The 21,318-nt window shown below is 42.5% G+C and overlaps 1 protein-coding gene across 1 annotated transcript; it reads left to right on the plus strand.

The window, feature by feature from the left end:
* The first annotated feature begins 374 nt into the window (after positions 1–374).
* On the plus strand, positions 375–18,609 carry EMC7 (ER membrane protein complex subunit 7). Its single transcript, XM_004609538.2, has 5 exons — positions 375–664; positions 6,199–6,318; positions 12,800–12,938; positions 14,979–15,059; positions 16,367–18,609. Exons 1-5 carry the CDS (start codon positions 432–434, stop codon positions 16,517–16,519), a joined length of 726 nt encoding a protein of 241 aa, XP_004609595.1. The 5' UTR covers positions 375–431; the 3' UTR covers positions 16,520–18,609.
* Positions 18,610–21,318: the final 2,709 nt, after the last annotated feature.

Here is a 21,318-nt window from a genome sequence, read left to right on the forward strand (position 1 = left end):
CGCTGCTTTTATTTTTTTTTAAGCGCTTTGGTCTGGACCTGGAAGCCAGCGCCTCAATTTGCAGACATTACTTCAGATCGTCGTCCCTCTGCATTTTACCACCTTTGATGCTCCAGCGGTCCGCAGCCTCGGTGGCTGCCACAGCAATACACAAGCCACTGATTTCGCTTGAGGGCGGGCCCGCCTTCAGCCGCACTTGACAAGCACAACCGCCTTCCAATCCTAAACGTGGCTCCGCAGAACTTCCGCCTCTTTTTTTACCCCGCCCCCTTCAAAGTTGATTGGCCCAAATTCCTCCAGATTCTGAACTCAGACCTCGCGCCCGAAGCCGGCGCGCAGTGATGACGTCGAACATCGGCGGCGAACATCGGCCTCTGGGAGGAAGGGGCGGGCTTCCGGGGCTGCCGGCCTGACCGCTGAGAGCTGCTGTCATGGCGGCCGCTCGGTGGGGCTTTTTGGCTGTTCTCCTGCTGCTGCTCTCAGGGGACGCCCACACCTCGGAGGCGCCCGGGGCTACTGCGGACGGGTTGGGAGGGGGTGCGGCCAGCCTGGGGGATCGTTTCAAGATCGAAGGGCGTGCTGTTGTTCCCGGGGTGAAGCCCCAGGACTGGATCTCGGCGGCCCGAGTGCTGGTGGACGGCGAGGAACACGTCGGCTTCCTTAAGTGAGCATCCTGAAGGCAGCGGGAAAACTGTCGGGATGGAAGCGGGGGGGACATGCTTGCTAGGGGAGAGGCGTGTCAAGACCCGACGACGTCGCCGTGCCAGGGTTGTGCCAGGGTGCCGGGGTGGGCACGCTAGCGGCCTGGGTCGGGAAGCCGGGGCAAGCTTTCCCCTGGGTGGTCCAGCGAAATGCGGATGGCAAGTGCAGCTATACGGCCCACGGTCGTGGGGTCAGTGATCTACCGTTCCTTTTTTCCTCTTTTTTTTTTGGGGGGGAGGGGTCACACCTGGCGGGCTTTCTCTTGGTGCTCAGGGATCACTCTGGTGGTACCCGGGGGACCTTACGGGATGCTGAGGATCGAGCCCGGGTCGGGGCGTGTGCAAGGGGAGTGCCCTACCCGCTGTACTGTCTATCGCTCCGGCCCCTCTTGCATTCCATTTTTACCGGAAAAGAGCACTCTTGGGTCCCGGAGGGGACAGGTGAACCCCTTGTTTTTCTCTCACCGGATTCTCTCCTTCGCCTCTCCTCCAGTCTCCCTGGAATCTGGCCGCCTGAGCGTTCCTATCCATCTCTGCGTAGCTTGAGGTTGCCGTAGAAAGATGCTAAGCAAGTGGGAATTCTCAAAGCCCCAAGGGCCGCTTGTGATGACAGAGACCTGGAGGCTAATGTTGCTGCTTCTAAAATTAATGGGCCCTCAAGTCCCTAATCAAAGCACTTTTTTTTCTTTTTTAGCTGGAGGTGGGGTTGTTCTTTTTTTCACTTGAGTTCATCCAGGGATTTGCACTATCACACTTGGCATTTATATGAGACTAGACTTCCTTCCCAATGCGTACTGCTTTTGTCTTTTCTAGCAATTAAGTAGAAATGGAATGTTAGCCCATGTTCAGAGATGTGGTAAATTAATTAGCACTCTAATTTTGCAGCACCCTGCTTTTTCAGAAATCTAGGAACAGGCCTGATGTTTTAAACATCGTAGCGATTTTTTTTTTCTTTTTAGGTCACACCTGCAATGCACAGGGGTTACTCCTGGCTCTGCACTCAGGAATTACCCCTGGCGGTGCTCAGGGGACCATATGGGATGTTGGGAATCGAACCCGGGTCGGCCACATGCAAGGCAAAAGCCCTACCCGTTGTGCTATTGCTCCAACCCTCGTAGGAGGGGGTTGTACATTAAATATATACTGAATTATGTGTCGGATACGCTGTTTGGAAAGTGAAACTGTGATTCAGAAATGTTTAGAAGTGGCTGGTGGATCTGTACTCCAGCAAGTGGTGTCTTAAAAAATAGATAGGTGAAATGTGGATATTTAATTCTAAATCTGACTTGTAAATATCTGTATCTTCCAGGTGCCTTTAAAATTAGTTTGTTTTTAGTTTTCTTATTGGGGGCTATATCCTGCTATGCTCAGGGCGCACTCCTGCCTCTGCACTCAGATCACTCCTGGTGGTGCTCAGAGAACCATGTGGGGCACTGGGGCTAGAACCTGGGTCTCCTGCATGGAATCAATTACCTGCTTTATTATCTCTGGCCCCAAATGAGAATTTTAACCGCAGCAAATGCCCATTACTGGTATAATAATTAAAATCTGATTTTAGGGTATTTTTTAAAAAATTGAATCACCGTGAGATACAGTTACAAAGCTTTCATGTTTAAGTTTCAGTCATACTATGATCAAACACCCATCCCTCCACCAGTGCACATTTTCCACTACCAGTGTCCCCAGTATTCCACCCCCCCATCCTGACCCTCCCCCTGCTCCTATGGCAGACAGTTTACCCATATTCTCTCTACTTTTGGGCATTATTTTGCAATATAGATACTGAGAGGTTATCACTTTTGATCCAGCACACATCTCTCATCCCGAATGATCCTTCCAACTGTCATTGACTTAGGGTATTTTTTGGTACCCTACAACATCGTAGTGGGGTCACTACAATGTTGATGTGATGCTTAGATCCAGCTGAGGCCGCCACATGCAGGGCAAGTTCCTTAAGCTTTTACTATTTTTTGTTTGTTTTGTTTTTGGGTCTATATTTGGTTGTACTCAGGGCTTACTCCTGGCTCTATGCTCAGGGATCATCACTCCTGAAGGTTCTCTGGGGACCATATGTGGTGTCAGGAATCAAACCGGGGCAGCTATGTGCAAGGCAATTGTCTTACCTGCTATACTATCTCTTCAGAGCCTGTCTGGCCCCCAACTTAGGGATATTCTTTTAGGTTGTACCCTGATTATTACCTGTTTTGTTCGGGGGGCAAGGGACACTCCCAGAGTTGCTCTGGATTTACTCTGTTTCTGTGCTCAGAGATCACTGGTGGAGCTTGGGGTACCATACTTGGTGCTCAGAATTGAACCCAGGTTGCCCAATTTCAAAACAAATGCATTGCGCGTTGTACTGGTCCTGTACCCTAATTTTTGACATTTTAATTAACCACTAGCCTCTCTTTTCTATGACGTAAAATTCTTTTTAAAAAGCATTTGTTGGGACTGGAACATAGAAAGTAGAGTTTTAACATCTTATTACCTCTTTTGTGTCTTTTTGGAATCATATTACCTGTTTTTAATAGTAAAATACATAGTCTTAGTTAACTTCTTTTGACTTTTAATAGCAGCTTCTGATACCATTTAATGTTTTTCCATTTATATGTAGAAAAATTTATAAGAATTAGTATGAAGGGGACTGAATGTGGCTCAGTGGTAGAGCATTCAATTTGCATTCCTCCTATTGCATAACTAGCATGCAGTTTTAACTTATATTTATTGAAAGTGGCTTGAACTTAGAATTTCAACTGAGACTACCTATTACTACGTGTTCTTTTCACTCTTTATGTAATTCATAATTTAATTAACCAGGGGGACGGAGAGTAGTACAGCAGGTAGAGTGTTTGTTTGCACACAGTGGATCTTGGTTTTATTCCTGACATATATATGGTGTCCTGAACACCCCCAGGAGTAATTCTTGAGTGCAGAGCCAGGAGTAACCCCTGAGCATTACTGGGTTGGCCCCAAAACAAAACAAAAAATTTATTTAACAAAGTCTCTCGGAGGGTTTATGTAGATGTTTTTCTTCTTCACTTAGAGTGGCTAAAAAAACACCCAGAATTATTATAATAGAAAAACACCCAGATTATTAACATCCAGAAATTATTATAAGATTTGTTAGATTATAGATTTGTTAGGGTTAGAGCACTGCATAGTTATTATTTATATACATATATGGTATGTTTTATATGTATATATAATACATATTGAAATGAACCAAGACAAATGTACATTGTTCTGGGTTCAGTTCCTAAAGCTGCTTATATTCCTCCCCCGCAAAAAAAAAAAAAAAAAAAAACACAAAAACAACGCTTAAACTGAGTACCAAGCTGAGCATCACCAGGAATGGCCTCTGTTAAGGAAGAAAATGCAGGACCTTAGAGAGATCAGACAGCGGGTAAGACACTTGTCTTGCACACAGTCAACCTGAGTCTGGTCTTTGGCACCCTATTTGGTTCCCTGAGCCTGCTGGGAGGGAGTGATCTCAGAGCCCAGAGCCAGGAGTTAGTCTTTTTTTTTTTTTTTCTTTTTGGGTCACACCCAGCGATTCACAGGGGTTATTCCTGGCTATGCACTCCGGAATTGCCCCTGGTGGTGCTTAGGGGACCATATGGGATGCTGGGAATCGAACCCGGTCGGCCACGTGCAAGGCAAAAGCCCTACCCACTGTGCTATCGCTCCAGCCCCGACCAGGAGTTAGTCTTGAGAACTGCCGGGTGTCACCCAACTGCCCCCCCCATATGACTGCCAAAGAAAAAAAATGGAAGCTATATTCAGAATAATTGAAGTAAAGTTAATAAAAGATTAAATAATATAGTCATGCTGTAGAGATACAGTTTATACCCTCAAGCTTATAACTTCAATTATAACCAAGTAAGACTATTACATCTTGTTATTATAATTAGATAAAACTATTGTAATAAAGGTTATTGGACCTTATAATGGAAGAAGGGACTGCCTTATAGAGAAGACTGCCTTATAAGAAGCTCTGCCTCCGTACACAGCCAACTAGAGTTGGTCTCTTAGAGAGAAAGCCAGGGGGAGAATTTACCAAGTAAGCTAATATGCTAAACAAACTCATTGTCTTCCCCTCCCTCCAGTCTGCAGGGAGAAGGGTGGAAATTTGGTCTGTAACACATTTGGAAGTCTTCCAGCCTAGAAATAACAAGTTAATTTTTTTTACATATCAATTCTGTTGAAGTAGCAAAGAATATTTACATTTTTGTGAATACTGCAGTTATTATAGTATTAATTATTCCTTTAACTATGAAAGAGCCTAATAATGATTTAAGAAGTGTTATTTTGATCTGTGGACATGACATTATCACCTTGTTTGTTTTGTTTTTGGGTCTCACCTGGCAGAACTCAGGGATCACTCCTGGTCAGGCTCAGGGACCATATGGGTGCCAGAGATTGACCTGGGTTGGCCACGTGCAAGACAAAAGTGGTATCTCAGAAATACCACTGGGTATCTCTCCAGCCCCAAATCACCAGTACTTGATGGGATTTAACTGCTTCAACTGTATCTACCTGGAGCTATAGCACAGCGCTAGGGCAGTTTGCCTTGCACTCGACCGAGCCGGGTTCGATTCCTCTGTTCCTTGGAGAGCCCGGCAAGCAACCTAGAGTATCCCGCCCCCACAGCAGAGCCTGGCAAGCTCCCCGTGGCGTATTCGATATGCCAAAAACAGTAATAGCAAGTCTCACAATGGAGATGTTACTGGTGCCCACTCGAGTAAATCAGTGAACAACGGGATTACAGTGCTACAGTGCTATCAAAAGTAACCTAAGTAGATGGGAACTATTTGTGGAACAAAGAATACCTACCTTCTTGTTTAAAAAAATAATGACAAACAGCAAGATGAAAATTTAAAATAAATTTTTAAAAAGCCATTTTAAATTAAGAAATTGGAAAGCAAGGCTTTTTCCCTCTGGAGAAGTCCGTGTTCTCTCTTAAACACTTAATTTCTCTTTCTCTCTTTCTCCCCTCACATCTGAATTTCTTTGGGCTGGGAAGATGGTAAAGTGGCTAAGATGCTTACCTTGCCTGTGGTCAACCTGGGTTTGATTCCTGGCATAGCATATGATTCCCCAAGCACTACCAGAAGTGATCATAAGCATGGAGCAGAAGAAAGCCCTAAGCACTGTTGGGTATGGCTCAGCCTTCCACTCCCCCCAAAAAATTGCTTCTCTAAAAAAAATTGTTTGATGCGAGCTGAAAAGACAGTACAGGAAGTAAGGCATTTGCTTTGGATGCAGCTGCAATAGCCATGGCCCTGGTTCGAATCCTCCATACCACATGATCTCCTGAGCACTCTCCAGGAGCACTTCTCAGAACAAAGCCAGGAACAGCACCTGAGCATCACTCGGTGTGGCCTAACTTCTCAGTGTGGTAGGGCAGAGTGGGGGATATGGCTTAAATCATGAGTTAATGTGATTTAAAACATAAGAATAAACTGTTAATCAGAAATAAAAAATATTTTTATTTTTCCAGGACAGATGGGAGTTTTGTAGTTCATGATATACCTTCTGGATCTTATGTAGTAGAAGTTATTTCTCCAGCATACAAGTTTGATCCTGTTCGAGTAGATATTACTTCAAAAGGAAAAATGAGGTGAGGATACCAGATTTGATTTTTACGAAAGTCTAGGTTACTGAACTATATATTGTATAGTTGTATATCTATATATGGTTATGTGTAGTTCATGTATATTTATATATTATGTATATTTCATTGTAGATTTTAGATTTCTGTCAGAATTTATAGTTAAGGTTGAAAGTTTCTTATTTAAACTAAAGCTAGTCCTTAAACTATTCAAAGCCTCTTTAATCTTGTTTTAATCTAGCATTGCTAATACTGTAAGTTGCGCTTCCTCCTGTGATGGCTTACATTTTATTTTGAAGTTCCTAATATGACAGTTTAAGAAAGAGGTAAGAGGGGCTGGAGCGATAGTACAGGGGGTAGGGTGTTTGCCTTGCACGTGGCCAACCAGGTTCGATTCCCAGCATACCATATGGTTCCCCGAGCACCGCCAGGAGTGATTCCTGAGTGCAGAGCCAGGAGTCATCCCTGAGCATCGCCAGGTATGACCCAAAAAGCCAAAAAAACAAAAGAAAGAGGTAAGAGTATTTATTATGAAACAAAAAATACTGAAATTTATCATTCTATATCACTGTATCACTGTCATCATGTTGTTCATTGATTTGCTCAAGTGGGTGCCAGTAACGTTTCTATTTGTCCCTGTCGCTTGTTAGTGTAGCCCGATAGCATATTGGGGGATCTTTCAGGATCAGGGGAATGACGATCGTCACTGTTACTGTTTTTGGCATATCGAGTACGCCACAAGTAGCTTGCCAGGCTCTGATGTGAGGGCGGGATACTCTTGGTAGCTTGCCAGGCTCTCCGAGAGGGATGAAGGCTTTTGGGACGGCTTCAAATCGCCTTTACAGGTGTTCCCAGCCTACCGAATGTAAGCTTTTGGTCGACTGGCATGTTGTAATGATCGAATGTAAGCTTTTGGTCGACTGGCATGTTGTAACAATCTGCACACTGACAAACATGCACCTGCCTGCGTCTCTGGGCAGCACCTGGGACATCTGTAGCCTCAGGTTGATCTCCCTGAGGTTGATGGAGTGCGCCCGAAGGTTGTTGAGCACCTGGCAGAGCAAGACCGTATTGCAGAGGGTCTGTGTCATGTCAAACACCTGCACCGAGTCCCAGGTCGCCCAGTGGTTGGCTGACAGGATGATCCACTGTGTGCACTGCCGCTGCGACTCACAGCCCGGCTAGGGCAGGCAGCAGCCGTGGTTTCTCTGTGCCCCGCTGTCGCCATTCTGTCTGAATCTTGCAAAACAGCCGGCGATGTCCATCAGGAATCAGGCGTAGAGTTCCAGCAGGGATCACGCATAGAGTTCCATGCCTGGCATGCTGAGCCGCATGTTGACTAAGGAGAGATGGTGAGCTGGGTTCGGGAGAGCATGAGGGGTTCAGGCGGTGCCATCTTGCCTCCAATCCTATATGGTGTGGTAATTATGGAAAATGAGTAGGGAGTGTCTTATGTTTAGCAATATGTTCACTCATACTCGAAGCTCGGCCCGAGCGTGTGGTGGTTGGGTTGTGGAGGTTGACTTCGGGCTGGGTCCCTTGGGGCCGGGTGTCCTCTTATTTGCCCCCCTATGGGGCGCCCCGAGTAAAGACAGCCAGGCGTGGAGTCCGAAAGTTATCATTAGTTGGAAATATTTTAACTTTTCTAATTTAGAATTATCTTTCTCACCTGTTTCTAATGGAATATTTTATTTATTTATTTTTGGGTTTGGGGCCATACCCAGCAGTCCTTAGAAATTGGCCCTGCTCTACCCAGGTAACCATGGTTGCTGGTATCATACTCAGACCTCCTACATGCAAAGCGTGTGCTCAGCCCAATGTGCAATTTCTCCAGCCCTGCACTGGGATATTTCAGTTATGCCTCTTGATGTCTATTTGTACGTCAATCTAGAAATTTCTGTGTGTTTTTTCTTTCTAAAGTGTTTAGCATACAATGAAAATTGAATATTTCTTGGGAAAATGATAGATTATATTGTAGAGTATCTCAAAGTAAGGCTCATGATAATAAAATAAAAAAGCACAGAAGTTAACTAGGAAAAAAAATCTTAGAATTATTAAGTAGATGAACATATGTTTTCAAGTTGAACTGAAAAAATGTTGGACTACTTAAGACTGAAATACAGAATATCACAAATGCAACTAAAGTTGGAATCAATTATATAGATGTTCGTGGTACTCTGATTCAGCCTTCTGCTATAACCACTATTTGCATTGAGTTAGTTAGTTCCATGCCAGTAGCATTCTCTTTGGCTTAATCTGACCAGTAAATATATGATGAAATTTAATTATTTTTCTAACTTCAGCACAGTTGGCAAATATGAAACAATTTTAGGTAGTAATATGTCTTTGAGCTATCACCAAATTTATGTTACAGTCCTAAAGCAGTAATCATGAAAAGGAAAAAAATAATTAGGGGTTAAGAGACCTGTGTTTTACTATTTTGTTATGTGTTTCATACATAAGTTGATTTGTAGGTAGACTTTTTTCCCCCGATTTTTGGGTCACAGTGATACACAAGGGTTACTCCTGGCTCTGCACTCAGGAATTATTCTTGGCGGTGCTCGGGGGACCATATGGGATGCTGTGAATTGAACCCAGGTTGACTGCGTGCAAGGCAAATGCCCTACCCGCTGTACTGTTGGTCCAGCCCCTGTAGATAGACTTTAAGTCGAACTGATGTAGTATGAAGTTTTGGTTGTAATAAATTTTCCCTTTTTGCTTTTTCTTTTCCCTGTTGGGTCACACCCGGCGATGCACAGGGGTTACTCTTGGCTCTGTGTTCAGGAATTACTCTTGGCGGTGCTCAGGGGACTATATGGGATGCTGGGATTTGAACCTCAGTTGGCCGCATGCAAGGCAAATGCCCTACCTGCTGTGCTATCACTCCAGCCCCTTTTGCTTTATTTAACCATTGAAATTTCCTAAATATAACACGTATGTGTATGTGTGTTATATTTCAAATACAGTCACACATAGATCTATCTTACCTTTATTTAGCCCATTGACAGATTTGCCATTGTTTATATAACCAGGTTTTTTTGATGGACAGGTAGGGTTTTCCCCCCTTTATTTTAGCACACATGGCGAACAAAGACAATAATTTTGTGGTAATCTAAATTCTTGATTTTATTATTTTAATTTTTTTTCTTTTTTTTTTTCTTTTGCTTTTTGGGTCACATCTGGCAAATGCACAGGGGTTACTCCTGGCTTTACACTCAGGAATTACTCCTGGCAGTGCTCGGGGGAACATATGGAATGCTGGGAATCGAACCCAGGTTGGCCGTGTGCAAGGCAAACGCCCTACCCACTGTGCTATCACTCCAGCCCCACATTCTTGATATTATTAAACCAATATTATGATTATGCTAAATATGTTATTTAGAAACAAATTATTCCCTACTTAAGGGGTGCACATTCAGCAGTACACAGGGATAACTCCTGGCTCTGTGTTCTGGGATCACTCCTCCTGGTGGGTCTTGATCTTGGGAGGTGCTGGGGATTGAACCTGGGTTGGCTGTGTGCAAGGAAATTGCCCTCTGATGTATTATATCTCTAGTCCCTGTTCCCCTTTTTTGTTTTGGGGCCATACCTAGCAATCTCAGGGGCTACTCCTGGCTCTGCACTCAGGAATCACTCCTGGTGGTGTACAGGGGACCATAAAGGATGCCAGGAATTGAACCTGGGTCTGCCACATATAAGGTAAGTGCTTAGCCCACTGTGCGCTCTCTGGTCCCCTACTTTGCCCAAATTTGAATCTTTGCTTTCTTGGCTGTTGTTTACTGAGAGCAATAGTGAAGTTTATACTGAGGGTAATATCTTGCAAATATGCTTATAATTGTCTGGGGTTGAGGGGACGGGACTCCCCTACAATACAGAGGAGCCCTGGGACCACTCTTAGCAATAGTTGGACTGACTGTGCAGCTCTACAGTTTAGTGCCCCTGGGATCTGTCAGGGCCATACCTGGCAGTGCTCTGGGAGAGCTGTGTTAGGTCCTGGTAGTTGAACTCAGGGCTCTGACAAAAGCCATGTCATTCAGTCCTCTGAGCTTTCTCTGTGGCTCCTATAATTTTTCCTGTTTTGTGGAGTGAGTCTCAGGGTTCTTCCTGGCAGTCCTCCGCCTACAAGGCTGACAGTTGAATGCAGGTGTCCAAGGATATGGTGCTGCTCTAGCTCTGGAGATTACCTTGGTCAAGTTGCACAGCTCAGGGGCCTTTGGGGCTGCATCCAATGATGTTTGGGGGACCATGTGTTGCTAGGGATAGTACTATGGTTAGCTGCATACGATGCATGCACCTTAACCCTATACCCTCTCCAACCCATATATGTATGTATACACACAAACACACACACGTATATGTCTGTATATGTATAGACATAGTATGGATTGGTGAGAGATAAAGCATGTGACCCGGGTTTGATTCTCAATATTTCATATGGTCCCCTGAACACCTCCACAAGTGACTTCTGAATGTAGAGCCAAGGGTAAGCCCTAAGCACAACTGGGTGTGGCCCCCAAACAAATAAAGATAGTACCAAAATTGCAAAATTGATCATTGTTTGGAAAATCAAAGAAACTTCCACAATATATATAGCATCAGAATACTCAATGTACGTGTACTCAAAGCAACTGAACAGTTTGCATTAAAAGATGCTTAACAAGGGGGCTGGAGTGACAGCACAGCGGGTAGGGCTTTTGCCTTGCACGCAGGTGACCCGGGTTTGATACCCAGCAAACCATATTGTTCCCTGAGTACCACCAGGAGTAATTCCTGAGTGCAGAGCCAGGAATAACCTCTGTGCATCTCCAGGTATGACCCAAAAAGCCAAAAAAAAAAAAAAAAAAGGATGGTTAACGAATACTACTCAGAGGACAGAGAGATTGTTCGAACAGCTGAACACAGTCTTTGCACGTGGGAAACTGTTCCCCACCACCACTTGGTCCCACAAGCACCTTCAAGAGTGACCCTCTCCCCGCCTCACACACACAGAGAGCTGAAAATAGCTCCTGAGCATCACCAGGGTGTGGTTCCAAACGAAAACAAATAGGAAAGAAAGAAATTACCCAAAGTCTACCCAGTTAAGGGATAGACACTGAAAGTGAGACTGGAACAAGATGTAAAGAAGGCAATGCCTTGTGGCGTGAGTGATATTAACAGTGGGTGGTTGCTTGCCTTGCTTGTGACTGATCCGGATTCTATCCCCAGTGTTCCATATGGTCCCCTGAGCATAGAGCCAGGAGTAACCTTTGAGCATTTGCAGGGTGTGGTCCAAGAAGAAAAAAACTCAAAAAAGAAAAAAATAGAGAAGGAAGCATCTTACATATGTCTGATAGAACTTTCAGAAGGAAATGATAGAGAAATGAGGAGATGGGAGTTTCCAAAAAGTCGATATGGAATATGTTATGAACATGGGTGAGAGGTTGTGATAGAAATTAATGGCATCTATTGAAACAGTGTTACCTTTGACCCCATTTCAGGTGTTTCTAATAAATTTTCCTTGGAAAACATTTAAAATTGGGTGCATCATCCTAAAATGTAACCAGTATCAATCTACTCAATTTACACAATTAGATATATCTCATACAATCAGATACCAGCATTTCAATTTGTATTTTTTTGGTAATAGTTTACAAATACAACACTATTGCAGTTGTAATTATTAAATGTAACCGAAAAGCCTTAGGGCAGAAATGATTGTTTTGGACTACACCTGGTTATGCTTGGGGAGCATGTGGTGCTGGGGGTGGAACCTCTGTCTCTACCATGCAGAGCGTATGCTCAGTCTATGGAGCTGTCTCTCTGGCCCTTGGATTTTTAAAAAAACTTTATGGTTTTGTGTGTGTGTGTGTGTGTGTGTGTGTGTTTAAAGGGGGAGAGACTTTGGGGGCTATGGGTCTGAGCTTAGGGGTTAGAGCCAGATATTGGGGGACTGTATGGTGCCAGGAAGCAAATTGGGTTTGTCTAAATGCAAAGCATGTGCCTTAACCCCTGTACTATCTCTCCAGCCCTTAAAAAGCTTTTTCTATGACCAGAGAGGCTATAAGCAATTAAGAATTTGATTGGATAGTATACTTGGTAAAGAGTTTGTCTGCACATGATGAACCTAGGTTCTGTTCCTGGTTCTATCACGACGAGTGATCTTGGATCACAGAGCCAGGAAAAAGCCCTGAGCACTGCTTGGTGTGGCCAAAAAACAAATCAAACAGCAGCAAATAAGATTTTGTCTAACCCACAGTGTCTAGGTAATAACAATTACAACTAAGAAGTGGGTTTCTTGGTTCCAAGTCTAGTGTGCCTTGTTTACATTTGTTAACCAAATATTGATAAAACAGTTTTGATCAGATTTTATAGGTCAAAAATTTAAATACCAAAGCATTTTGGAAGAAGCTAATTGTAATTATAAGGCATTACTAATATGTTATAGGAAGGTCTTCTGAGTAATAATTTTAAAAATAGAATTACTGATGATCCTTTAATGTTGCTTTATCAGAGCAAGATATGTGAATTACATCAAAACATCAGAAGTGGTCAGACTGCCCTATCCTCTCCAAATGAAGTCTTCAGGCCCACCTTCTTATTTTATTAAAAGGGAATCCTGGGGCTGGACAGACTTTCTTATGAACCCAATGGTATGTATCAATTTGTGTAAAGCTTATTTATTAATCTCTACATGTTCCTCCAAGTATTTAAAAACTTCTAGAGGTCTGGTTGTTGGATTAAAGAATACTTGTCAATAGTTACTGAATTTTAGAAAAATTGAATAGTTGCTTAAAATATATGATGAAAAGAATAAAGTGAGAATTGCCTCATAATTTGCCACTACTATGTGAAACAGTGCTTGAATAATTATAATTGAACATTTTAAAGTTCAAATGGAAGAGATTATGGTAAGTTGCACATTGTGCTCTCCCTTTCCTTGTACTAGTCCATTGATAGATGTGCCATTGTTATTTTTTTTGTTTTTCTTTTTGGGTCATACCCAGCGATGCTCAGGGGTTACTCCTAGCTCTGCACTCAGGAATTACTCCTGGCAGTGCTTAGGGGACCATATGGGATGCTGGGGGGATCGAACTGGGGTAGGCCTTGCGCAAGGTAAATGCCCTACCTTCTGGACTATCGCTCTGGCACATGCCATTGTTTGTTAGCCAGTCCCTGTTGACTGAATGAGTGAGGTTTTCTTTTCTCCTGTTTTAGCCTAAGTAGTGATCAAAGAAGTTATACTATGGTAATTTAAGTACTTGATATTATCATAACTGCCATGTTACCAACATCAAACTATAATGTTACGATGTCCACCAATGATAAAACTTCCCAGAGATATATGCCTGTGCATCATTTCATTTCCACACCTGAGCATTGAACTCAGTGGTAGAACACTTACATGGAGTATTCTGGGTTCAATCCCCAGCACCCCTCCTCCCCCAAAGAAGTTCTTTATTGACCTCTATATTTGCTATTTTGAAAGTTGAATTACTTTAGAATTGTCTGTTTTGATTCTGTCCTTCCTGATATCTATTAGAGATAAACGGAAATATTAGGGACTGTATACCTCCTTTCAAGAGACAGATTAGTACCTAGAGTCTGGTAGAATGGATAAGAAAGGAGGGTGGAACAAATGGGAGAAATCAGCATTGAGAGTAGAAAGATTATTGAGAAGTATCTTCCTTGTTTTTTTTCTAAAATTGCATGGACACATATCTAGCATTAGAACCTTTTGGGCCATTTTAAAAATCTGGTATATGATAGAAACTGCAAAAGATAGGCATCGATGAAAGGGACAATCCAGTGTTTTCTCCAAGAACCACAGAGTCATCTGGAAGGAGCAGTTCAGTTGGCACGAGGATCACAATCTCAATGCCAGACTGCAGATTTGAAAATCAACCTGGGGGGCCAGAGTGATAGCACAATGGGTAGAGCGTTTGCCTTGCATGCGGCCGACCCGGGTTCGATCCCCGGCATCCCATATGGTCCCCCGAGCACTGCCAGGAGCAATTCCTGAGTGCAGAGCCAGGAGTAACCCCTGAGCATTGCTGGGTGTGACCCAAAAAGCAAAAAAAAAAATGAAAATCAACCTGGGACAAGGGAGACAGGTCAGATGGTTAGAGTGTGTGCCTGGTACGGCTTTGTACCCCAACTCCACCCTGCGTGACTGGGTGTGGCCCTGGGAGTCGCCGAGCACTACAGAGTTAGCCTGGTATCTCCCAGTTCCTCTCCTTCTGTGTATCACTTCGTTGCCATGCCTGTTTAATTGAACTGTCTGCCGGCACCACTGTCAGGTGGAGTATCGCTCACTGGGAGTAATCCTAGGGGCCCTTGAGCACTGCTTGAGAGGTTCCCTTCTTTATCCCTCTATTCTCTCAAAAAGTGAGATGTAGTTTACAAAGTATTTTATGTTCTTTAAAATTGCTAAGCCCACAAAATTTTAGGTGTCACAAACATGAAAGAAGCGATAAATCCAAGCATAGAGAGATAAGAGGTTTAATCTCTACAGTAGGGATTGAGGAGTACTTTGCTATCAGCAGGTCTAGTGTAGAAGAGTTGAGGTGGTTATTACTATCTTACTTTCATTCTGTGTACATTATTTGAATTTCTAATTTCATTATTTGTTGTTAAGTGCAGATTCTGTTACAAATGGGAGAAATCTTTTCTCAATTTTTATACCTTCACAGGTTATGATGATGGTCCTTCCATTATTGATATTTGTGCTTCTGCCCAAAGTAGTCAACACAAGTGATCCTGATATGAGACGGGTAAGATGATTATGGATTTGTTTGTTTGTTTCGGGGCTGTACCGCTGGGTTACTACTGACTTTGTATTCAGGAATTATTCCTGGTGGGCTCGGGGGACCGTAGAGGATGCGGGGGATCAAACCCAGGTCATCCATGTGCAAGGGAAATGCCCTACTCATTCCGGCCCCTGTGGATTTCTGAGATATTCTCATGCCTGTTCTATTCATTGTGACTGATCACTTGCATGTTTCAGCATTTTCCTAATTCCCAAACCAAATTTATCTAGATGTCCTGTAAACATTGGCTCTGCCTGATAACAAAGAGATAATAAGCATTTCATTTTTTACAGAAGTTCCTCCAAAGTAGTATAACTTTCAGATTGATTTAAAATAAGGAATTTTTCCCCCCAGGCAGGTGTTTTGGACCACAGCACTGGTGGTTCTTGGGCTACACTTAGCTTTGTGATTAGGGGGTCTCTCTGGGCACTGATCTGGGACCATTTGTGCAAAAGACTGAATCAGGCATAACTGTGTAAGGCAGATGCCTGAGCCACTATATTATCTCTTATTCAACCAAGTTACGTAGTGATAGATGTCAAAGCACACTGTGATCCCTTTTTTTGTTTTTGTTTTTGGGTCACACCTGGTGATGCACAGGGGTTACTCCTGGCTCATATATTCAGGAATTACTCCAGCCCGTGCTCAGGGGTGCTGGGATGCTGGGAATCAAACCTGGGTCAGTCGTGTGCAAGGCAAACGCCCTACTCTCTGTGCTATCACTCCAGCCCCATGATCCCCTTTCTTAATAGAAGTTTTAGCTGTTAACAGACTTGACTGAAGAGCCCAGGTGACAGTTTGGTGGCTTAGAGTATCTACCTTGCAAATGGAAACTTTGAGTTTGATTCCTGGTGCCATTACCTGTACCAACAACTCTGCTGTTCCAGCTCTGCAAGTCACATCTGGCCATACCACAGCCAAGTGTGTCAGCACCGTAACCTGATGTGCAATCCTTAGCAAACACTACAGCTTAATGCAAACACAGTAATCTAGTGTGTGCTGGTCAGTCCTTGTCATCACAAAAACAGAGGGAAGGGAGAAGGTTGGGGGAATGTTTTGGGGGAAAAAAAGCACGGTGTGTAGGGCACTTGCCATGCACATGACTGACCTGGGTTTGATATCTGATGTCTTGTATGGTCCCCTAAGCCCTGCCAGGAGCGATCCTTGAACACAGAGCTGGAGTAAGCCCTGACTACAGCTGAGTGTGCCCCTCTTCCCACACTTGAAGGATCCCAGTATTTTTCATACCTCTGTACCTTGTCTTCCTACAGGAAATGGAACAGTCAATGAACATGCTGAATTCCAACCATGAATTGCCTGATGTTTCTGAGTTCATGACAAGACTCTTCTCTTCAAAGTCATCTGGCAAATCTAGCAGTGGCAGCAGTAAAACTGGCAAAAGTGGAGCTGGTAAAAGGAGGTAGTCAGGTGGTCTGGAGCTGGCATTTGCACAAACAAGGCAACACTGGATGGCATTCAAGTCGAGGAAAATCGTGTAAAGCAACTACTGTAAACTTGAGTCATCCTGAAAGTTGATCTCTTGTAACTGTTGTGTGTGATAACTCGTTAGCACATGTTTTATACTTGGTACACAAGAAAATCCAGCTCTCGTCCTTTGGTCCTTTGTCTGTATGAGGTCAATATTGTTGTCACTGAATTAATTACAGTGTCCTACAGAAAATGACATTAATAAATTATATGAAGTACTATACGTTATGTATATTAAAATAAGTCTTAACACAGAGATAAAACTATCTTGTCTTTTTTGTGTTTTTTATTTGACAGTTTTCTGTTTTTTAAACTCTGAGTCTTGAATTTTACCTTTCCTGATTAAAGAGAATTGGTTGATATTTTCAGAGCAGCATGCACCGTGGTTTTCGTATATCTAGATCTTTCAAAATCATCAGCCCTTCCCTGCCATTTAACATGACCCGTTACTTGAGCGACAATGACAATATTCCTGAGGTAGTTTAAACTTTTTATGATTACAGTTAACTATGAGTATAAAGATAGAAATGACCCTTTTAAGGTTCTGGTTTCTGTGTGGGATTTCATTGTTAAGTATCAGCTCTGTACTATTCTTCAAGTGAGTGCTACTCTGCCAGTCTTTGATAGCTTAATACAGGGAGGAAGTGCAGAGAATAGCAATGGCCAGTGGAGAGAAGTGCAACAATGGGAGAGTTTTCTAGAGCCTAAGTATAGAAGATTAATCCTAGACTTCCATACAAGGATATTGGTAATACAGCACAGGGAGCTTTTATTTATTTTTTATTTGTAAAATTTGACTTATTTTCTATTTTTGTGTTTGAGCCTCACCCAGAGATCCTGAGCTGCCACTCCAACATGTGCTCAGGGGACCATGCAGTGTCAGGGATCAAACCCAGGCCTTCTGCATGCAATGCATGTGCACTCCTCAGCCCTAGCACAGATAACTCATAAGTGCCCTCATCTCCTATTATTGATTTTTGAATTGCTGGACTATAAATAAGTACTTTCCACTCAGGATTACCTCAAAGCTTTTATTTCAGTAAGTTCTAAAAAATTTTTTTTATATCTCTTGAATTGTTTTAGCTAGAGATGAATTCTGAAGTTACAGTATTACTAGTGAAAGAATTACTGTACTGCTTTCTTAAGGTTTTCAAATCAGCCAAAAATAAGGATTAGATCAGAGAGTACAGGGGTTAAGATGCATGTTGCATTTGGCCGGCCCCAGTTCAGTCCCTGACATCAGCAAACACAGCTGTGAATAGCCCCCGAGTACCACTTGATGTGTCCCCCCAGGTATCAGAAAAACGGGGACTGATTCCTAACTTCCTTCTGTAATAGGTGCTTGCTTATTTTGAAATTGTTCATTTTATAATGAGCTATATACATTTGCTTTTAAAAGTTCATATGCAGAAAATTTTATTAACTATTTGTATTTCATATCCAGTTGGTGAAGTAATGAATGATTTAAGCTAGGTAGACTGGTTATTAGTAGAACTAGTTTTTTTTTTTCTAAAGCCATTTATTGAGAATAACTAAATATTATAACAGTTGAATGGAAGCTAGATTTCAAGAGACAAAGGTGGGTCACAGTTGTATGACCAGAAATACTGATAAAATTCAAAATTTGTCTTGTCAAAATTTATACTTGGTGTAAGCAGGAAAGTGGAAAACACTTCCAAGGAATTACCATTTTGTTTTCTAATTAAGAAACAGTATATAGATTCTAATACTGTCTAAATATTTATGTGTAGGTATATATATATCCTTATATTACAGAATATTATTGCATCATTTGTATAAAAGAATCTTTGCATAGAACCTTCATGAAATGCTTAGTGTGCTTACAAATGCAGAAAATTGTACCATTGTTGATATGGGGTTTAGTGCAGAGAGCCCCTGGTTAGCTGCTAACTTGCTTTGTGACTGTGGGCAGGTCGCTTTGCCTCATTGGACCATGTCTTGTTCATTGTTCTATTTACAGCATTGAGCATTTAGGCACACAATAAATGTTTGTTGAATGAGTAAACACATGGACCTCCGAGTTTTCTCATCTGTAATTTGAGAGATTGGCATTAAATCTCTAAATTTCTTCTGGGTTCTAAAATTTGGTTAAAATTTTAATCCAGTTCTCTCTCTTCTCTCTCTCTCTCTCTCTCCCCCCCCTTGCCCTCTCCCTCTCTCCCTCCCCACCTTGGGGGACCATCTGGGATGTTGGATCAAAGCAGGGTTGGGCTCAAGCAAGGCAAAGGCCTTACCAGCTGTACTACCTCTCCAGCACCCCTTCTCCTCCATTATAAAAATTATATATCTCATTATAAAAGTAGGAAGGAAGGAAGGTGGGAGGGAGGGAGGGAGGGAGGGAGGGAGGAAGGAAGGAAGGAAGGAAGGAAGGAAGGAAGGAAGGAAGGAAGGAAGGAAGGAAGGAAGGAAGGAAGGAAGGAAGGAAGGAAGGAAGGAAGGAAGGAAGGAAAGAAGGGAGGGAGGGAGGGAGGGAGGGAGGGAGGAAGATGTGAAGGGAGAGGAGAGAAGTACATGTTGAAGAGAAAACACAGCAGCTTTCTCCACAGTGGAAATAGACAAGCAAAGAAACAGACATGAGCAAGTGAGCAACTCCCAAAACAAAGTTTTTGGGGCACTATGCTTACAGGTCATTCCTAGTAGTACTTGGGGAATCATGCAGTACCAGAAGTCAGACCTCAGCCTTCTTCCAGATGTAAAGCATGTACCCCAGTTTGTTGAGCTGTCTGGTCCCTACAGTCAAATATTTTTTGATTTGTAAACTATCTGAAAGTATCCAATTCATAAAAGTGTTATTCAGAAAAATTGTAAGATAGGCTTTACAAAATTAAAATAGGTGATGTTATAATATTTAATATTAAACATTTAAAATAATTTTGGGAGAGCCAGATGTGGCCCCTCCAAATATATATATGTAAATATACAATATATATGTACACACAGATGTATTATATATAGTTGTATATGGTGTATACATATATATACAGATGTGTGTGTACAAATATATATACACATATATATGTAATTGGCTGGAGTGATAGCACAGTGGGTAGGGTGTTTACCTTGCACATGGCCGACCTGGGTTCGATTGCTCCGTCCCTCTCAGTCCCACATGCTACCGAGAGTATCCTGCCCACACCGCAGAGCCTGGCAAGCTACCCGTGATGTATTTGATATGCCAAAAACAGTAACAAGTCTCACAATGGAGATGTTACTGGTGCCCGCTCAAGTAAATCGATGAGCAATGGGATGACAGTGATAAATGTAACTAGGATATAGATCAGTAGTAGAGCACTTGTCTTTTATGGAGAGATCCTTGGTACAATCGAATTTCTCAATTCCTATGAATTTCTTTTGAAGAGATAGCTGAAGAGAGAGCTTAAATGGCTGAGTGCATTCTTTGCACACAAAAAGCCCATGTTTAGTCTCTGGCACCACATGGTACCCTGAGCATTGCCGATAGTGACCTTTCGGCACTGCCAAGTGAGATCCAAACCATACTCCCAACTCCCCCCCAAAAACAATCTGATTATACATAAAACTGCAACACTGCAAGGATAGATACTGAGATGTTTAGCAGTAGTAGTTACCTTCTGGTAGTAGAATTACTGGTAGTTCTATGTTACTTGTTATCTTATTTTCTAATTTTTCTAAGCAAATATAATGATTATATTAATCACTGCATTACAAAATATAGTGACTATAAAAACCTAATACAGGTTTCCAGTTTCAGACTTTATTTTATAGTTTCTGATGCTCTTAGAATGGCCATACTTCTGGATGCAAAGGACTTGTCAAAAGGATTTTTAATCCTAACAATCTAATTATTTTCTTTCTTTCTTTCTTTCTTTCTTTCTTTCTTTCTTTCTTTCTTTCTTTCTTTCTTTCTTTCTTTCTTTCTTTCTTTCTTTCTTTCTTTTTTTTTGATGCAAGGTAGTTTTTATTGAAACCTATTTAGAAAGGTGTGAGAGGAGAGAGCGGGAGAAGAACATTTGTCTGGAGAAAGAACACAGGCTTCTCCGGAGTGAAAATCAGCAATCAAAGAAACAGAGACAAGCAAGCAAGATCTGTGCTCAAGGGAGAACATGTGCATGAAGATCCACATCTAGTTGTTTTTTTTTTCTTGAAATAGGGACCACCCCAGCCATAATGGAGGTGAAGTGCTCAGAGGACCATGAAGCACTGGGGGTCAAACTCAGGACCTCAAACATGCTTGTTGCACTCTAGGTTTTCATAGAGAAAAGTGAGCCTTTAAATTCCAATTTAAGTCCATTTCTGTTTTCTCTTTGCTATCTTCCCACCTACTGTTTCCACAGTAGGAAAAGTGAGCTGTGGTGGTTAATAGCTTCATGGATTTTGGCTGAAGGTGGGCGGTTATATTGTGAAATTGCCAAAAATAAGCATCAGCTTCCCAGCTAGTGGATTGAGTATGAGCCATTCTTTTTGAATTCCTTTACTGTGACACCACCACATAGGCATTTATACAAGAGGATTCTCTATTCTAGAAAACCAGTGTGGATGGCTGGGAAATGAGACTGTTTTTTTTTTCCTCTCCAGTCAGGGGGCACACCGAGTAGTGCTCAGGGGCGACTCCCAGTGAGTGGTTGGGGGGTGCTCCTGGCAGTGATCAGGGGATCATGTGATGCTGGGAATCAAAATCCACATTTAAGGAAAGTGATCTGCCACTGAGCCACATCCCTGCCCCTGCAAGCTGCTC

Source organism: Sorex araneus, chromosome 3 (assembly GCF_027595985.1).
Source record: "Sorex araneus isolate mSorAra2 chromosome 3, mSorAra2.pri, whole genome shotgun sequence".
Lineage (NCBI taxonomy): Eukaryota > Metazoa > Chordata > Mammalia > Eulipotyphla > Soricidae > Sorex > Sorex araneus.